Below are 19366 nucleotides of genomic sequence, written 5' to 3' on the forward strand. Positions count from 1 at the left end.
TGTTTAGCTGCTCTTTTTAATATTCCTGCATATATTTTGTAACTTGCATTTAGTGCACTAATTCCTCTGTGGTTATTATAGTCTTCTGTATTTTGTTTTTATAAATCGATAGAATTTCATGAATATTTCATTAAATTTTTCACTTTAAAAATAAAACCATTATAAAATTTTGCTTTGCTTTGTTATCATCATTCCAAAGATTTTGAAATAGGTTGTACCTTTTCTTTTATTTCTTTGTTTTTCATTATTTTATAAGTTTTTGGTTGTGACTTTCAAAATCCTTTTCTTGTTCCATCTCTTCCACAAAACTGTTTCATATTTTTTTCCCCATTCTTTCTTCTCTTTTTTTCAATAGCACTACTTCTTTCATATTCTATTTCTGCTTCTGTTGCCTTGGAATTTAGCCATCTATGCCCAGTCATGAAGTTACTTCACACACAAACTTTATTTACTTATACTTGGATAAATTATGAAACCAAGTGAAAAACTTTCAATAGATAATATGAATTATGACAGGGTTCCATTGAAATGATCCTGTTGTAAGTCAGAAATCACTGTGTGTGTGATAATCACAAATGAAAAAAATGATATTCTACAGCAGATGGAAAGGTCATAAATTTCAACTACTCTTGTGTTAGAAGTTAAAAATAATAAAATTAAGACATTTACTACAAGCAGGGGCAGATCGTCTTGTGCTGTATTTGGATTTTGGCAGGAATGCCATAGTGTCTCATGAGCTTACACTTAAATTAAAACTACATAGATGGGGTGGGGAGGGGGTTTCAGGACATGGTAAAACCTAATGATTAATTGAAATTTCGTATATTTAAAGCATCTAATAATAAACAGTGTATATATATTGAAAGCTTAGTACTAGAATGAAAATGATTCTTTATAGTAAAAAAAACTCCCTGACATACAGCACCTATCCAAGCAACATTCTTTCTCCATAAACGTGCTGCAAGCGAAAGTAAAGTAGAGGTGCCATTGTAGTACTGAATACAGTATAAAAAGTTTAATAAATATGATATATATTTTTTATTTCTATTTTTTTATGACTAGACAGCTGTTGTAAGTTGCATACATAATTTCATAGTTATACTGTGTTCAGCATTTATTATTAAAAATTATGGAAACTACTATAGTGTTATGGTAGATTCAGTTTAATATAAATCAAAATAATCACCAGATATTTCGACCTTCATATCAAGGCCATCATCTGCAGTATACACATACAAAGAAATGAGCTGTGTTACGATCTCTACATAGTATGCTGAAGAGGCATTAATTTGGTCAACTGTTAACTACTGCTCTGAAAAATAAAGCCTTACATGAAAGTCGAATGTCCTGTTATCTATTTGGTTATAAATCATTAGAGATATATTAAGCTAGAGAGCAACATGCCCTCACATAATTCCAAATAAATTAGAACAAAATAAGAAGAGATGGTGGCAAACAAGGATTAAAATTATTGATTAGGTTTCTAAAATAAAGGCTTGTTGGAGAACTTGTGTGAGCTGAATATGTGCCATCTAAATTCTTGGGTTTTTATCGCACCATTATTGCTTAGATTAAGATTGCTGATAAAATTACACAGGCTTTCTTTAATTTGCTTGCATACCAGATATTTGGTATGATGTAAGGACAGGGATGTTTCCAACCAATTTAGTGTAGGGTGTTAAGAGCATCTTGAGAGGCCTGCTTTACCAAAATTATTACATTTAATGTGCTTTTTTGGATTGGAATTGCACATCCAGTTTCACAAATATAAGGTAAGTTATAGGTGCAATGGATTTAGTATACTGCAGTGTGGGCCAGGAGGGGAAGGAATCCTTTGAGTTGAATATGTTTTTTTAATTTTAGAGGTGGTTAGAAGTAGCATTAAAATTGTAATGACGTATAATTTATTTATTTTATCTTATAACCCTTCAATGTATTGGTTGGCAATGGTTTAACCATAATTTTTTTCATGATTTTGGTGAAAGATTTGTAATTCTTTTTTAAGATCTTGTTCATTAGAGCAAGTTGTTATAGCTTTGTTTTTAAGGGTGTTAATGACTTCAATTTTTTGTGAAGGGTAAGAGTTAGCATGTATATATTGACTGGTATGTGTAGGCTTGCAGTAGACAGTGAAGGGTAGACTGCCTGAGAGAAGATGTGACCAGTGTATCCAGGAAAGATAGTGAGTTCTGATTTCCAATTTCAGTGGTAAATTATATGCATTCATGTTGTTTGTTCAGGTGGCTGAGGAAGTTATTTAAAGTATGATGGCCATGTGGCTAGATAACAAAAAAAATCTTCAAGTATCTTGTTGGATCCTACTTCTCAATCTATACTTTGGATCCGACATGATTACTATTAGGATGTTCTTAACTAATTGATAAGTTGTAAGTTGATTTCTAATTCAAATATAAAGAAAATTTATATTTAAAGACTGCGCCACTTTATATCTGAATTAGTTCAAGAATTGAAGAAAAACCAACTCAACTACCTTTCCTTTATATGTTGTTATTATATATATACTGGCCGAGTATATTTAACTTATTTATCACTCCCGCTTTGGTTCGAATATTTTATGAACGGTGCAATAAAAGAGATTCAGGCAAAATACAACTTTAGATTAACAAAAATGAACATTTAATTTTAGAATCACAAATTATACATTTAAGATCAAAACACTACATAAGTTAATATAAACACTTCAGCCTTTCTGATAATACTGTCATACAAACTCAGACAATGGTAAATCTGTTATCTCTAATACAGTCTTCTCACAGTTCCTTAAGTTCCAAATACGACAAAAATTGCTATAACACCTCTTCACAAACAAATACTTTTAAATTTACACTTCAGCTAATTTCTGCAAGGAATATTAATGATTGGAATAATCTTTCCGATAATCTTCTTTCTTCATAAACTTACACACAAACATTTTTTTATAACTGTAAATACATTGAACATATAAACGGCACTCATTAAACAAATCTTCTATGTAATAACTGAATTAATTATCGGTCACAATACACATAAACAAACGTTCTTGCATGAAGTACTACTGATCACTCATGAATTAAGGGAATACACAATAATTCCTTATCTTGAGGTTCAGTTGCACAGTTGTTCATTCCTCCTGCATTCAAATAATTCTTTAGGCACTATAATTCTAAACACAGCTAACGGTAAACTTCAACTTTACAGCCTCTACTATTCTCTAGTAACTCCGTGCTTTGATTCAAGGTTCCGTATGTCCTTGAAAGGTCGGCGCTGAAATTAAATCTCAATCCAAGTATCGCTAGTCTATTTAAGTCTTTCAGCTGTTTTCCGTAGCTATAATTGTTATTCTACAACTAATTAGCTAACAGCTTCTCGACTAGTAGATTTAAATTAGCTGCTTGAGTGACTTGCCGACTCTCTAATATCCACTCTGATTCCCGAATGCCGAATTAGAATATCCTCTGATTCCAACCCAATGCCAATCCTCCCTCTCTCTCTCTCTCTATATATTTTTTTTCAGCATTCTTCCTTTATATATGCCTTCTTCCCGCTTAATTTCTTCTCGTGATTTCTTTGACTAAAACTCTTTTCAATAATTTTCAACATTCTCCCCATGTGCTGTTTCAAAAATGTGCTCGCTCACTTACATACGTCTCCATGACAACCAAACAAAATATAATAAAATTGAGGTATTGCATGACGCTAAACTTCTACAAATAGGAATAAATAAAGAATATTTTCATTTCAATTAATGCGCAGTTAAATTATCAAATGCAAATTCTTATAATATTAACATAGTAATAAATAAAATAGCTTAATAATATTTAATACAGTCTTTTCATTATTAATACATATATCCTTGATTAAATATTAAATAAGGTTAAAGGTAGTATGAATATTAAATTATAAACAAGTGAATTACATTAAATAATATTTACAAGTCTAGTCTATGTGATGGAAGATCACATAGGCTAGACTTGTAAACAAATAATAATTACTCCAATCTCTATATAATCAGAATCCAACAGTAAAAACGTAACTAAGCCATACTGTAAGTTTTAAAGTAAAGGCGTCTAGAGCACTTTGCTATCACACTTGCATATAAAAGTTAGCAACTGGAGAAGATAGTGGTGAGTCTAAGGCTGTAGCTTCTTTTTGTATGTAAAAATTATTTTGCAACCAGAATGTAGTATGTGGGCAGAGAGAGCCATAATATCAGGTGGTAATTGCTTAAAAATATACCTGTTGGATTTCTGCTTAAGGACATGGACTGGTTATTACTAACACCATGTTCCAACATAAAAATGTGCACAAATTCACATGGAGAGAAGAGGCAAGGAATAAGAAAAGTCTCAATGACTATGTTATTGTTGATAGTGATGTTTTCTCCCTGGTGCAGGACACCAGAGTGTACAGAGGATTTGAAATTGGAAGTGATCACTATTTAGTCTTGAGCAGGATAAAATTGAATTTCATATTGAAAAGAATGACATGTAAGAAAGTTTTAAAGCAAATAAAAGTTGAGCAGTTCTCAGATGTGAACTGTAGACTAAAATACACAAAGATTATTGAAGAAAAAATGAAAGAGTTTGAGAACAGAAACCAAACCTTGGAGATTCAGTGGCAAGCCTTGAACAAAACCCTGATTGATTCAGCCAGAGAGGCATGTAGTGAATTTGTCTGCAAGGATAGAAAAATCAGAACTCCATGGTGGACATTGGTAGTTAAAGAGGCGGTGAAGGAAAAGAAGAAAGCATATCAAAAATTCCTGGCAAATAAGTCAGCTTGTGCTCTTAGAGAATACAGAGACAAATGTAAGAAAGCTAAAGAGTGTGTAAAACTAGCTAAACAAAAGTCATGGGAGGACTTTGGCAAGAATATAGAAAATAAATATCAAGAAGGTGGCAAAATATTCTGGAGGTTGTTGAAAAAGCTTAGGAATGGAAGAAAGAGTGCTGTAAAAGGTGTTAGAGATGATAAAGGTGACATGAAAACGGGAGAAAAAGATATCCTTGAAGTATGGAGTAATTACTTTGAAAATTTGCTAAATGAAACAAGCAGTGATGACAGCACAGTGATAAAAAAACACTGACCAGGCATGCAGTCAGGAATACATATTCATACTTGAAGTAGAAAAAGCCATCAAAGGCTTGAAATGTGGAAAGGCAGCAGGAGTAGATGATATTCGACCAGAAATGCTGAAGTATGGTGGTATAAGAGTCTTACAGTGGCTGCACTGCATAGTTCAGAATGCCTGGACAGAGGGACGAATTCCAGATGATTGGAGTAGAGCTCTCATAGTACCCATATATAAAAAGGGAAATAAAACTGAACATGAGAATTACAGAGGTATATCCCTACTGAGTGTTCCTGGTAAGATATATGCAAGTATACTTGAGAAATGATTGAGAAGAATCGTGGAAGAAAAGTTTGGTGAAGAACAAGCTGGATTCAGGTCAAATAGAGGCTGTCAGGATCAGATCTTTAGTTTACGACAAATAGTAGAGAAATCATGGGAATATAACAAAGATCTGTATTTAAGTTTTGTCGATTTGGAAAAGGCATATGACAAGGTCCCAAGAGAGAAGCTATTCAATACCCTACAGTTATATGTTGTCAATGGGGCATTATATCAAGCAAGTCAGCAGTTAGAATTGAAGGAAGTACAGGAAGATGGTTTAATTTTAAATCTGGTGTGAGACAAGGATGTACATTATCCCCTCTGTTATTCATTATCTATATGGATCACATTATGAAGGAAAGTGGTATTAAACATGATATCAAAATTGGAGATGTTAATGTCAGCTCTTTGCTTTATGCAGATGATGTTATACTTCTAAATAAATCCGCTACAAGTCTGCAAGATTCTCTGACTAAATTGAATAACTGTTGTAATAGATATGGTATGAAGGTCAGCAATAAAAAGACAAAGACAATGAAAATAGGCAGAATCACTGAAAATGTCAACTGTGTTGTGAATGGAGAACCTGTGGAACAAGTAAAACATTTCAGCTACTTAGGCACGATTTTTAGTGAAGATGGTAAATTAAATATGGAAATAGACAACAGAATCAACAAAGCTGGTATGGTAGGAAGTCAATTGAATAAATTCATATGGAATAAGAGAGAAATTAGTCAGAACACTAAATTAGCTGTATATACAAGATAGTGTTCAAACCAGTTTTAACTTATGGATCTGAGAGCTGGGTCAGAAGTAAAACACTTGACCAAAGACTAGAGACCGCAGATATGAGAGTCCTGAGAAAGATTTGAGGCGTGAACAGATGACATCAATGGCAATATCATATTAAAAACGAGAATATTAGGAAAGAACTTGACATTGTCTGCATTCAGGAATGCGTTAGCAGAGCTAATCTCAGGTGGTATGGTCACTGAAACAGAATGGGCGAGGAAAGATTAGCAAAACAAGTGTTCTCTGCCAAGGTTGGCAATACAACGACCCAGAGGAAGACCAAGATATAGGTGGATTGATACGGTACAAAGTGCCTTAGACGATAGAAATATAAGATCTAGTAATGTTGGAGTCTTGACAAGTAACAGACTGATTTGGAGGAAAATTGTAGATAGGAAGTTAGTAATGATGTAAATTTTTCATGTAGTACTATCATATCCTGTACACCCCTTGAGGGTACATGGCAGGAATTTGGTGATGATGAATTGCTTAAGAGAAGATTTTTGTCACAGATTGTGACATTTGTGAAAAGGAGAAACATCAAACCTGCTAATCATTTCTACTGAGCGTTGTTTTTAATTTTGTTTATAATGTGTTGTATTCATTATATAGGAGAGAGAATGACCTACCAACTTCTTCAGTGTCAGTGCTAATTTCTTGGCCAGATAATAATTAGGGCTATCTGTACCTGCTATTATTGACTGAAGCGGAGTGCTATGTATGTGAATTTTGGGAACTCCATGAATTCTGGGAGATCGAGCATAATGTGGCAGTTTTTTAATGGTATCTGATGACCAAGAAGTGGAAAACGTTTGTAATTTAACAGTTTCTTCTTAATCCTGTTAGTTGCATTATAGTTCATAAGTGCTGCTAACAGAGATTGATTGATTCAGTTGATGAAGTAAACCTAGTCATCTGTTTAAGATGACTTTGGCATTACTTTTGTCAGACTTTATTATAACTATATCCTTATTAGCTTTAATGACTTTGATGGATGTTAGTTCTGTTTTAGCGAGATTGCTGCATATTGTTTTCATATTATTCAACATATTTGTATTAACATCCTCAAAAATAGAACTGTAGCAATTTGCTCTGATGAACAAGCTCTTAAACAAGAATTCTAAGTTATTAGCAATACATTTATAGCCAATTGCTATAGCAAAAATACCATCAATAAAATTCATAAAACTTCACCATAAAATGCAAATAATATAGATTAGAGTTTATTTATTTATTCGTATGGAGTTTCCTCCCTTTTTTTTCACTGTCCCTATTGGGGCGAGTTGAGCCCCCTCATGGGGGGTTATGTATTTTATGGCTGTAGATCGGCGTGTGTTCACGGAGCCGGTTTGCTGCTTGCCGGGTGAAAAACGCCAGATAAACTGTCAGAAAAAATCCTACTGCCCACGTCCAGGACCGGCTAACTTGGCTATGGCTGAGGAAGATCCTCAAATTTTTCACATTTTCGACGGGAATCGAACCTGGGACACTCCTTCCCCAGTCATATGGTTGCGAAGCGCACAGCCACTAGGCTAACCGCATGACATAGATTAGAGTAAAACTGTAGCTATTCCATACATTAATGGTTAATGTATGAGATAAAATAAAATAGAATATTTTATTTTATAAAATATATAGAATCCTACACCATTACAATCTCAATGCTTCTTTTAAACCATTACAAATTAACACAAATTATACATTAAATGTAACATTTTGATACGTCATGCTTCTCAGAACACCCTACACCAAATTGATTAAAATGGTACCTGTTGCTTACATCATGCAAAAACCTGATATGAATACAAATTCAAGGAAGCCTGTGAAATTTGGATGGTACATATTCAGTCCACATAAGTTCTTTCAAGTTCTCCAGTAAACCCTTACTTTAGGGTTTACTGGAGAACTTGAGTAAATATGTGAGGGCATGATGCTCTCCAGCTTAATATCTCTGGATGATTTGTAGCTGAATAGATAACAGGACATCCCTTTTTGATGTAAGGTTTTTCCAACAGAGGTCAGGTCAGTAGTATTAACAATTGACCAAATTAGTGTGACTTTAGCATACTATGTAGACTATAACATACTTGTCTCTTTGTATATGCATGTATGCTGGAAATGATGACCTTGATATGTAAGGTGAAATGTCTGGTGATTATACAGGGTGTTTTCAAAAAGAATGTCCCGATTTGAAAATTGTATATCTCTGCAACCACGAACCACAAATGAATACGATTACAAATGAGTGTAATTGTAATGAGTGAAACTTTAGGCCTTACTTCATACTTGATAATTTATTTTATAACTGTACCATATTTTCATTATTAAATATAATTATTTGAAATCAGGTCATTCTTTTTGAAACACCTTGTATATTACACTATAGTTCTATGGTTTGTCGATGGGATCAGTCGTTCGATGCTGTTGACACACTGCTTCCTCGATCAGCCTTTGGACTCCCTGGAGGTGTTACACATAATAATAGGAACTACTAACACTGATTGTTTCCATTATTTTTGATAAAATATATATATACAGTCGGGTCTCTTTTTATGTGGTAGATACGTTCCACAGAAAATCGCACAAAAAAGACTTAACTTACGTTGAAAAATTGGGGATACATTCCATAATTTCCTAAAACCTCATAAAACCGAAGCAATGAATTAAAATAAACCTAAATCGCATAAAAAAGTTTATAAAAATTCAGGAAAATAAGAATGCCTAAGTTTGTTTTAAAGCTTTATTCATTTAATTTTATTGAAAAGTAAAATTTTTTTTTTTCATCAGAATTATCGTCGCTATTAGACAATATTCGGCAACGTTTGCAAACTGGTGCGAAATCGCTTTTATCACCAGAAGAGATAATCAGCGCATCAGATCTGTATGGTAAAGTCAATGGTTCTTCACAAACAGAATTAGCTTCACCATCGTTCTGTGGTTATTTTTTTCTTCTGACAATGTAATCAGTGATTAAACTTTGTGATGATGATTTTACTAATTTTTTATACAGCTCGTGATATCCAGACATACAGTTCTTCAGCTCACGTTGGAATTTAAAGACTCATTCAGAATTTGTGTCATTAACAAGAAAATGATTTTCCAATTTATTGCACAGTTCAAGACCTCGAATTATATTTGCAGTGATGGGGGAGGTTTTGCTTCCGCTTCACTATTGTGTTCTGGATCTTCGACGATATCTAAAGTTAATCGATATCCAATAATATCATTGGCACTTAAGGCATTATCCACAAGCAATTCGTCCACATCATTCTGGCTAAATGTATCAAAACCTTCTCCACCAATTTTGTGTGCCAGAGTAATGATTTCAGCTGATAATGTAGATGTTTGAATGGTTGCACTGTTTGCAACACATCCAGGCCAAGCTACCTTCCAGCAGGCATTTAAAGTTTGTGGTCTTATTTCAGCGATAGCAGATGCAACATGATTTAAACAGTCCAAAATAAAAAAAAATTCCAAATGTCAGTTACTGTTAATCATTCATTTTGTAGTTTATCCAATATAAATTGAAAAGTGTGCTTAATGTAATATTTTTTGAAAGTAGCAATTATGCCTTGATCTAGTGGCTGAATAATGCTTGTTGTATTGGGTGGGAAAAAACACTACCTGCACATGTGGATGTTCTAATGCAGATGACTTGGTGCATTGTCAACAATTAATAAAACTTTAAAATCAAGAGCTTTTTGCTTCATATATGTTTCCACTTCTGGTACAAAGCAATTATTGAACCATTCAGTAAATACAACAGTTGTTACCCAGGCCTTTGTATTAGCCATCCAATGTATTGGCAGCTGTTTTAGATCTTTGCCTTTTAGAGTACGTAGTCTTAGAGATCGATTTACTAGGAGGGGTTTCAACATTTGATCCCCTGATGCATTGCTACAAAGTAACAACATTACTCTATCTTTGCTTGCTTTAAACCCACTTGCTTTTTTCTCAGACTTTGCAGTGTAAGTTCGGGTAGACATTTTCTTCCAAAACAATCCTGTTTCGTCAGCATTAAACACTTGATTGGGACAATATCCACCATCTTCAATAATTTTGGCTAATTTCTCTTGAATATTTTTCAAGAGAAATTAGCTTCTTCATCTGCTGCTGCAACCTCGCCTGTAATCTTCACGTTATGAAGTGCATTCCTTTTTAAAAACCTGGTTAGCCATCCTTTGCTAGCTGAAAATTCTTTATTAGCCTAGAAATGACAGATTTTCTTATTGCGACTTCATTCTTTTTAATTGCTCTTATGGTTGATTCACCTAAATTAAAATGTTTAGCAATCACGGTCGATCCCTTTCCTTTTGCTAAGCGATCTAAAATTGCAATTTTTATTTCCAAAGAAATTGATTTTCTTTGATGCTTTTTTTTCTCTATTGGGCCAAATTAAATCTTTAAAATAAAAATTAGCAAAATTTAGACTTACGATAATGAAAAGACAAACACTCGCATGCAAAATTAAACTGTCACGGACACTCGCTGCTTTCATGTTACTCACGTTATGCCAGAATGTGCTGCAACATGCTGTTCATTATGTACAATGGGGAAACCCTGAATTTGCATGAAATATGCACCGCATAACTTTAAAATCGCATAAAAAAAGATATGCATATAAAGAGACCCGAATGTACATATATTGTAATTTGAGGACTGACTGCGCTATCTTATTTCATTTGTTGCATCTCTACCACTGGTAGCAATTCTACCTCTCACCTCTAAATAGGCATTTCTAACAGCATTTCTTCTGTTAGGGAGTGTTGTGTATGTATGCTTGTCTCCATTGTCTTGTTTGTATGCTCAGAATAGGGTGGACAACCAGATGTTTTGAGTTTCATGGGGAGAGACTTGTATATTGCAATTCACTTCACTTTCTCATACCCGTTTTTATTTTATTATATAAATAATACATATTTTGTGTTGAATTTGAGTTATGTCAAACGTTACAACTTTAACATGGTTGAAGAATCTCCTTATGTATATATAAAACTTCCCCACCCCACCCCACCCCAACTTGCTGAAAGGATGAGTTCTGTGCTTTGCCATGAGCTTTTTGCAAAGTTTCATTCCTATCATTATTATTATCATCATGACATACTGTTTCTGAGTAGTCTTATGTGGGAAATAATTTTTACTTACCAGTGTGAGACAATAATCCTGGTTATTGGAGATTTGAAGTGCACTATTTGGTTCCTGGCTCAGGATTCTCAGACTTTTGGCCAAGCTGTGGTAATATAATTCTATATGATTACCTCTCATGGGTAGTATTGTGATAAATGCAGACAAAAGTGCAAAGGAGTAGTTCATGTTTGGAAACCAGATAATAATTAAAAAAAAGTAATAAAGATAAAAGTCTGATCAAAATATTGGCCAGTCATCCTCACCTGAGTTTCTAAAAAAAAAAAAATATATATATATATATATATATATATATATGGAGATAATTAGGAAGAATCAACTTTTTCACCATCTGAAGGCTTGGCAGTTAATCTGTTAATCTTCTGCATTGCCACATGATCCACAGCAGATGTTCTTAGTCAGTATTGCTCACCTTGATAAACTTTCAACATCATGAAACATTGAAATTGCAGAGGGGTCCTAAGGAAAACTTTTTCCTGCTATACAACTGACAAACCAACCATTAAACACATGAAATTTTTAGATATGAGTTGACCTCATGGCATTAGCAATAATTTCAAATAACCCAATCTCATTATAGCATCCACAGCCAAATTTCAGATAAATTTGCATTGGGAATCCAGTAACTTATTTCCATTCTTAATGAAATACAGATATACAGGATGCTATGATAATATTCAAATTAAATTCACCAAGAAATTTCTATTGTTTTATCCTTTATCCAAGCATAAGTGAACAAAGTTTGCATATCAAGTATCTTCACAATTAGGCTACTTGTATATAGAGACTAATGACTTCACATTAATTGCTTTAGTAATAATAAGGTGATACACCTTTTCAGTACTTATATATGGGAAATACGACTTCTGCATTAATTCAACCTTGGTATCTTCTGGGTCCGAGTCCCACTGATGAGACCTTAATAAAGGTTTAAACTGGTCTGGCAATATCTGACAATATACAATATACACACATAGCAATATACACTTCTGAAAGGAAGTGTGCTGTGCATTATGGGATACTAAGACAACCGATGTGAAGCCATTAGTCTCTGTATGCAAGAAGCCTAGTTATGATTCTTGGCAAGTTTAATTTAAAGTATAACCAAGTGAATAACTTTCTGTGATAATATTCTGCATGACTGTATTCACATTATTATTAACATTTCTATCAGTTTTCCTCCAAATTAATCTCCTGTTTCTCAGGACTTGGTCTTCTTAGATTTTATGTTTCAGTCTTAGGAAATGCCTTGCCACATCAAATCACCTAGATCTTCATTTTCCTCTGAATCAAACATCTGTTTTGCTAATCTTTGTTGTCTCATTCTGCTTAAGTGACCATAGCAAAACTTAGATTAGTTCTGCTTGTACATTCTGGAAAGCTAAGAATATGTCAAGATCCTTCTTGATATCTTCAATTTCAATATTGATAGAATTAAAACAGTAAAGCACATTATTTTACCTCAAACATTCTTCAATTCTCACTGCTGACTTATAACTTAAGAGACAGGTTAATCTCCTCTTTCTCAGGACTTGAGTTTTGTCAGATCTTATATTTCATAATCTTCCATTTACTCTATATTACTTTCATGTTTTCAAAACTTTCTCGTGTTATCTTGTTGTATGCATTTTCCATATCTATGAATTGATGAATTTTAAGAACTTAATTTTCAATATAGTTTTCTGGAACAATATTGATTATGTGGTATGATCTTTAGATAGATCTCTGTTTGTATCCCCCCTCCCAGTATCCATTTTATTGCAGTTCTTGGTCATTATGAGGAGTTGGGAGAAGACGATATGTTAACACTATAGAAGTCCTAAATGTAATGTTTTTTCACTTTATATATGTATATATATATATATGTATATATATATATATATTACCAACTGATTCTGGAATGATGAAATTTTGGATGAATTTGGTTAATTATTTTAAATTAATTGTTTAATTCTAAAATTTTTAAATTAATTTTACAGTGGCTGAAAATTTGATTTTCTCAACACAGCAAAATTCTACTTTATAATATGTATCATATTACAGAATAGTATACGTGTCATATGTATATCTCTCAGTTTTTCCTTTTTTTCTTTTTTTTTTTTTATGTAAAATATTAAGTAAAGCAAATAAATTGTATACATATGTATTTTTTTTTTCATTTTTAATAGTCATTAAAATAAATAATGTTGCTTCAGTAAATCTGTTATCTCTTTAATTTACAGTTCTTTTCATTAATTTTAAGCTGACCTGAATTAACAAAAATCAGTAATACTAATAAATCTTCGGTAACTTGTCTAAATTATTAGATTCGCTTTTAATTAATGATTATTAAATATTCGAACATCTAATTTTAAATTTAATCTCAGATATTAATTCTAGTCAGTGTAATATTTGATCTTGTGCAAACATTTTAAATAAACACTTTGATATAGGTATTCTCATAATTTCAGCCTTAAAGATTGTGAGAGTATTGACTTTCATGTTTAGTTTCTTGAAGTTTCTCGAGGAAAGTTCATTAGGTCTTTCTATATAATGATGTAAGTGTGAGGAATTTAGTATTTGGGGTCTTTATCCCCTTTGCTGTTTTAATGACTATTCAGAATGAAATGGTATCTCTGTTACATTTCTCGAATAAATGCTTCATAGCAGATTGTATTGTTCTTATTCTCTTCATAATAGATAGCCTATATGGGCAGGAGCTTGGTCTATCACTACGGCGATCAGGCCTTCAGCCCCCCTGGGCTTCTCTGCTGTACCCAGCCTACCCGCTATTTGACTTCTGGCTATGGACCTGTTTTGACTCTGCCTCAGTATAAGTCAGGAGTACTAGCTACAATGGACTACGCAGTGCGGGTAGGTTTGTTCAATGGCGTTGTTAGGATCATTTGAGGGGTCTTGTTTTCTTTTTTCTTTACTTTACTTTACTTTTTCTTTTCTTTTCTTTTCTTTTTTTTTTTTTTACATTTTTTTTTAACCTTCCCCTCTCGTATATTTTCTCCCTTTCCTTGCCTGTGACATTTCTGATACTATTTAATATAATGTGATTATTTTTTCTAATTGATTACTCTTTGATAGATGCTGTTATGAATCGATCTGTAACATGCATTTTATAAGTGTAAATTGCCTGAAAAAAAAAAATGAAAAAAAAAAAGAAAAAAAAAATCGAGGCCTTTCATTCTTCTTCATATTCTTCCTCTCCAGTGACATTTATTTTATTTTATTTTATTTTTTATTTTATTATTCATGCTATCTTAATGTTTTTCTGTTCCTTATCTGTGTTAAGATTTTCAGAACATGTGTAATTTGCTTCATAGATATATGTATAAATTGTGCTGTGCTGTATCTTGTGAAGTGTTTTCTAAATTTTAATAAAATCTGATTTAAATGATCACCAGTAAAGTTTAAATTTCTTAATTTTATTTTAGTTTTTTAAGTCTGTGTTGCTGAGTTAACTTTATTTTTCAAGGGGAATTCTGTTATATAAATTAACTAAATTTTCCTATAGTATTATCAGATTAATAATTAAGAAACAAAATTATCATGCTTTGTTGATATTTCTTTAGAAACTAAAGTATGTTATTTATTTTTTATTTTTTTTTAGTTTGCTGGTCTAGACTTGAACTCCACCAATTACAGTGGAGGTAGAACTGGTAAGTACTTAAAGCTATTTTCTGGTTTTCATGATCATCTCAACTATTGATAGTAATTGTGTATATCTCTCATATGATTATTTCAAAATTAAACAAAAAAAAATGGTAATAATTGGATCTTTTAGTATTTCAGCATTTATTTCATCTTTTTTGAGGCAAATAATTTCATATTCAGTGCCTTATTTAATGTGAACTGAAACAATTAAATATTATATCCACCCGATATTCTGTAATATCAGAACTACATGAGATGCTTGTTATACCAGATCCCATTGGATCAAAGAATGTCGTACAACTATGAATAAGAAGATTATTATAACACAATAACAAAATATAATATTTGAAGGAGGGTATCTTTTTCTCAGCCTGTGAAATATGCATTCTAGGTGGAACTTAATGATGCCTAATTAGTTCAAGGGCTCAAGTATAAACAACAGTGAATTCTTTAATTAGGATGCGAAGTTTCAGGCATCTTGTAAGTGGATTAGAGCCTATAAGCAATATTCAGTGGAAAATAATTTTTCAGCTTATTGTCATGATAAATAACTTTCATTCTTTTATATTTAAGTATTGGGGGGGGGGGTACTAATAGCATTGCTCCAGGTTCTCAAATTTGCATCTAAGAAGCAAAACAGTGTTTCCCTTAGAAATTTGGCTTTGGAAGTGACAAAGCTTGCAAGAGTACATTCTTCAGCATGAGAGTTGGCTTAATATTGTGTTACGTAACAGATGAACCCTGTCTAGGACACATAAAGACACATGCCTTTTAATATTGCTTTTGATTTTGAACTGCTCTCATCCTGAATGTTTTACATTGCAGCTTTTAAACATATGATTTTATGATATTGAGAAGAGGCTTTGTGCCTGGCATGAAACCTTAATCAGAAAACTAACTGAAGGAATATGTAAAGGCTTCTGGGTATTGTTTGTCTTAAGTAGTGTAATATCAAGGTAGATCTCTCTCTGTCTTGTAAGTTCTTGGTCACTTTCAAAACTTCACTTGGCTATAAAACAGTAAAAGATGATAATGGAGATTTATTATTGTTTTATATCTGCTGATGCTAAAGCTATTCATCCATATTTAGATGAATATTTGCTCTAGCCAGTTTGTCTGTTTTGCAGGATGGAAAATCCATAGTTCTAGGAGGAAAAATCCTGGCAGCTGTATGTCAAGATATCAAAATATGGAGGTATAAAAGTTTTATACCTCCATATTTTGATATCTTGACATACAGCTTGTTATGACTGTACCACATACTTTAGGACTGGTTAGAAAGTTGAATTCCCTTTTTTATAGATGGGTACTATGAAAGCTTCATCTGGAGCTTTTAGTATTCATCTGTACAAAAAGAAAATAAAACCAGAGGATTACAGACAAATATCCATGTTGAATATTCCAAGTAAGATTTACCTGCATAAATAATTTTTATCTGGAACATTCAATATGGAAATTCTGTAATCCTTAGTGAAGAAGATAAGAAAAATTGTGGAAGAGAATCTTGGAGAAGAACATGCAATATTCAGAGCAAATAAGAGTGGTCATGATACAGATTTTCACTTTAAAAGAAATAGTTTGAGAAATCCTTGGAATATAATGAGTTTTTTATAGTTCTGGATAAACTGTCTAAAAAAAAAAACTCTTCAATTCTACATTTATAGGGTGTAAATGGAACATTATATTGAACAATACATAGTCTGCATTTAACATTTAAATCAGCAACTAGAATTGAAGGAGGCAGGAAGATGGTTTGAGTGAAAAGACCTAAAGGAAGGTCTATGTGGATTGATATAGTTTGAAATGCCTTAAAGAGAGAACTATAAGATCCCACAAATAACAGGTTAATCTGGAGGTAAATTGTTGATAGGAAACTAATGATAATATTAATTTGTTGTATTATCATAGTATCTTGTATCACTCCCTGTCATCACTCATCATCAGTCAATATCATCAGTCATCACTCCCTGTAGCAAACAGAACTGCTGTAGCTCGAGCGGTATTGATAATGTCTTGGTTGGAAAAATGTGGGTTCTAATCCTGACTTGGACATCAGGGCTTTTTCAGCTGAATGGTGAATTAGTTGGTTTCATATGGAGCTGCCAGGATTTTTCCTCTTAGAACTAGGGTTTTTCCATCCTGCAATACAGAAGCTGGTTGGAGCTAACACAATTTACAAGTATAGCAGACAATGCAGATAGGCTTAACCCCTTATTATAAGCAGTAATTAATATTACTGCTTATAATCTATAGAAGATTGACCTGTATCAGGAATTTTATCACTCTCTAAATTCTAATGGCCACACTAACCTCATTGATCACATATCTCCAAAACTTGATTTTCTCTATTCCATATGTTGAGGCCATTGTATAGGAACATCTATAAGTGAGTTCTTCTCTTCTTGAGTACTACTAATCTAGATGAAAATCATGCTAGAATATTTTCTTTTAGCTTTATACATTTACCTGTGGTATATTAGATAAGTGGCCCTTCTTCTATATATTCTCCTCAAAATAACTGACCATGGAGCATCTTTCACTCATTTGTGCTGGCACTACCCAAGACTGAAAATGGGTAGTGCCAGCACAAATGGACAAGGTCGTATCATTGAGTAAATGCTCAACAATCATGACTTCTACTTTTAAATAATAATCAATACTTTCTTCCATATGCTCACCTACTTCTATTCTGCAATAGATCTTACGATCTGCTCCCTTCGCTTTTTTAATTTTCTCACTGCTTATGTGGGTTGTCACAGAGAGAACATCTATGGAATTAAATATTTTCATAACTTAAGTATAAAGAGCTAATAAGCTTCATTTCGGCAATGAAAACATTACTTAAATTAAGGGGATATTAAATCCCACATAGTTTTAAAACCGAATAAGAAACTCAAAGATTGGAATCAGAGAGTTTCTTGCCGAATATAGTAAACTATAAAGTATTCTTATTCGGTTTTAAAACTATGTGGGATTTAATATCCCCTTAATTTAAGTAATGTTTTCATTGCTGAAATGAAGCTTATTAGCTCTTTATACTTAAGTAACTTAATGGTTGCACCTGTTTGGATAACTCGTTCGCAGAGTATATATAAGTTCTTTTCGCTATACACTTTGGCATTAGGTCTAGCTACTCACTGATGAAGCCTCAAAAAAGGCTGAAACCGGTCTGGGTAGTGACCTCTCTCCATAATGTAATAACAGCATACATTTCCTAGGAAATGTGTTTTTACATTATGGAAAATACCTAAGAATAGCGATCTGAACTTCCCCCACCTTTGCAACAAGTCGTCCGGTATTGTACTACGTACTAGGATCACTTGCATTTGCTAACGCTAGTGTTGCCGATACTTTATAGTTTACTATATTCGGCAAGAAACTCTCTGATTCCAATCTTTGAGTTTCTTATTCGGTTTTAAAACTATGTGGGATTTAATATCCCCTTAATTTAAGTAATTATTTTCATGTTATTTACACTGTCTTCACAGGAGCCATGTTCTCCTACCCTGATGCCTATATGGAAAATGGTCCAGGCCGACTGGAATACTCTTTCCCATCTTACAAAATTTATTGCTGCAAGTAGTCAAACACCTATCAGTGAAGCTGTGACACATGTAACAGATTTCATTCTCCAGGCAACAACAGCCACAATTCAAAAACCTAGTCTCGATTTCCATTCTGTTTAAAGCCTTGGTGGAACCCAAAGCCTCAGTGAAGTGCCAAGCAGCTGAGGGGGTGGGAAAAATCGAGGCAGAGCATGAGGTATGTTTCGTAGCACCCTATCAGATTAAATGTAATAGCTTTTAACATGCTCTGTCCAAAACATTATATCAGAGGCATAAATACTCTTGAATTCAATTTACATTATCAGTTAAACAATCAATGCAAAATTTTATGGGATAAAATCAGAAAATATAGAACATGCTGTTTGTTTACATTTTGAGTATAACAGATATGTTGTGACTGATTCCAAAGCTCTTGAGACTGGGTTAAAATTTTGCAGCAATCTCAGCAATAGTGTTATATCCTTCTGAATTGTTAATATTGAAAGAAGAACAAAAGAAACAGCAGCTAAACTTTTCCACCAAATTCAGCTTGAGCCACCTAATTCTGATAACTTCACAATTTATTCCTTATGAAGAAACTAAAAATCTCGTAATGTCTCATGCCATGGTAATATGTCCTGATGACATTCATTATGAGATGATAAAACATCTTCCATGGATATCCTTCTCTTACTCTATAACAAAATACTTATGGAGGAAGAGGTTTCATATTCTTGGTATAAGTCAATTGTTAGTGCCATCCCAAAACTAGGAAAGGATCCAACACAAGCAAACTATTGCTGACCTATTGCTCTGACCAGTGTCTCTATGTAAAATATTAGAG

The 19366-nt window shown here is 33.0% G+C and overlaps 1 protein-coding gene across 3 annotated transcripts in view; it reads left to right on the forward strand.

Moving 5' to 3' along the window:
* The window catches only part of bel (ATP-dependent RNA helicase bel), a 312654-nt gene that overhangs the window by 44466 nt on the left and 248822 nt on the right, over positions 1 to 19366 (forward strand). For 2 of the 3 annotated variants that reach the window (XM_090413999.1, XM_090414000.1), the window contains exons 2-3: positions 14012 to 14185; positions 14934 to 14982. In XM_090413999.1, coding sequence (XP_090270125.1) covers positions 14012 to 14185; positions 14934 to 14982 — 223 coding nt within the window. The remainder of the gene's footprint in view (positions 1 to 14011; positions 14186 to 14933; positions 14983 to 19366) is intronic. The other variant, XM_090414001.1, reaches the window with a different exon arrangement.

This window comes from Typopeltis vanoorti, chromosome 24 (assembly GCF_054136105.1).
Source record: "Typopeltis vanoorti isolate ZY-2024b chromosome 24, IOZ_Tvanoo_1.0, whole genome shotgun sequence".
Classification (NCBI taxonomy): Eukaryota; Metazoa; Arthropoda; class Arachnida; order Uropygi; family Thelyphonidae; genus Typopeltis; species Typopeltis vanoorti.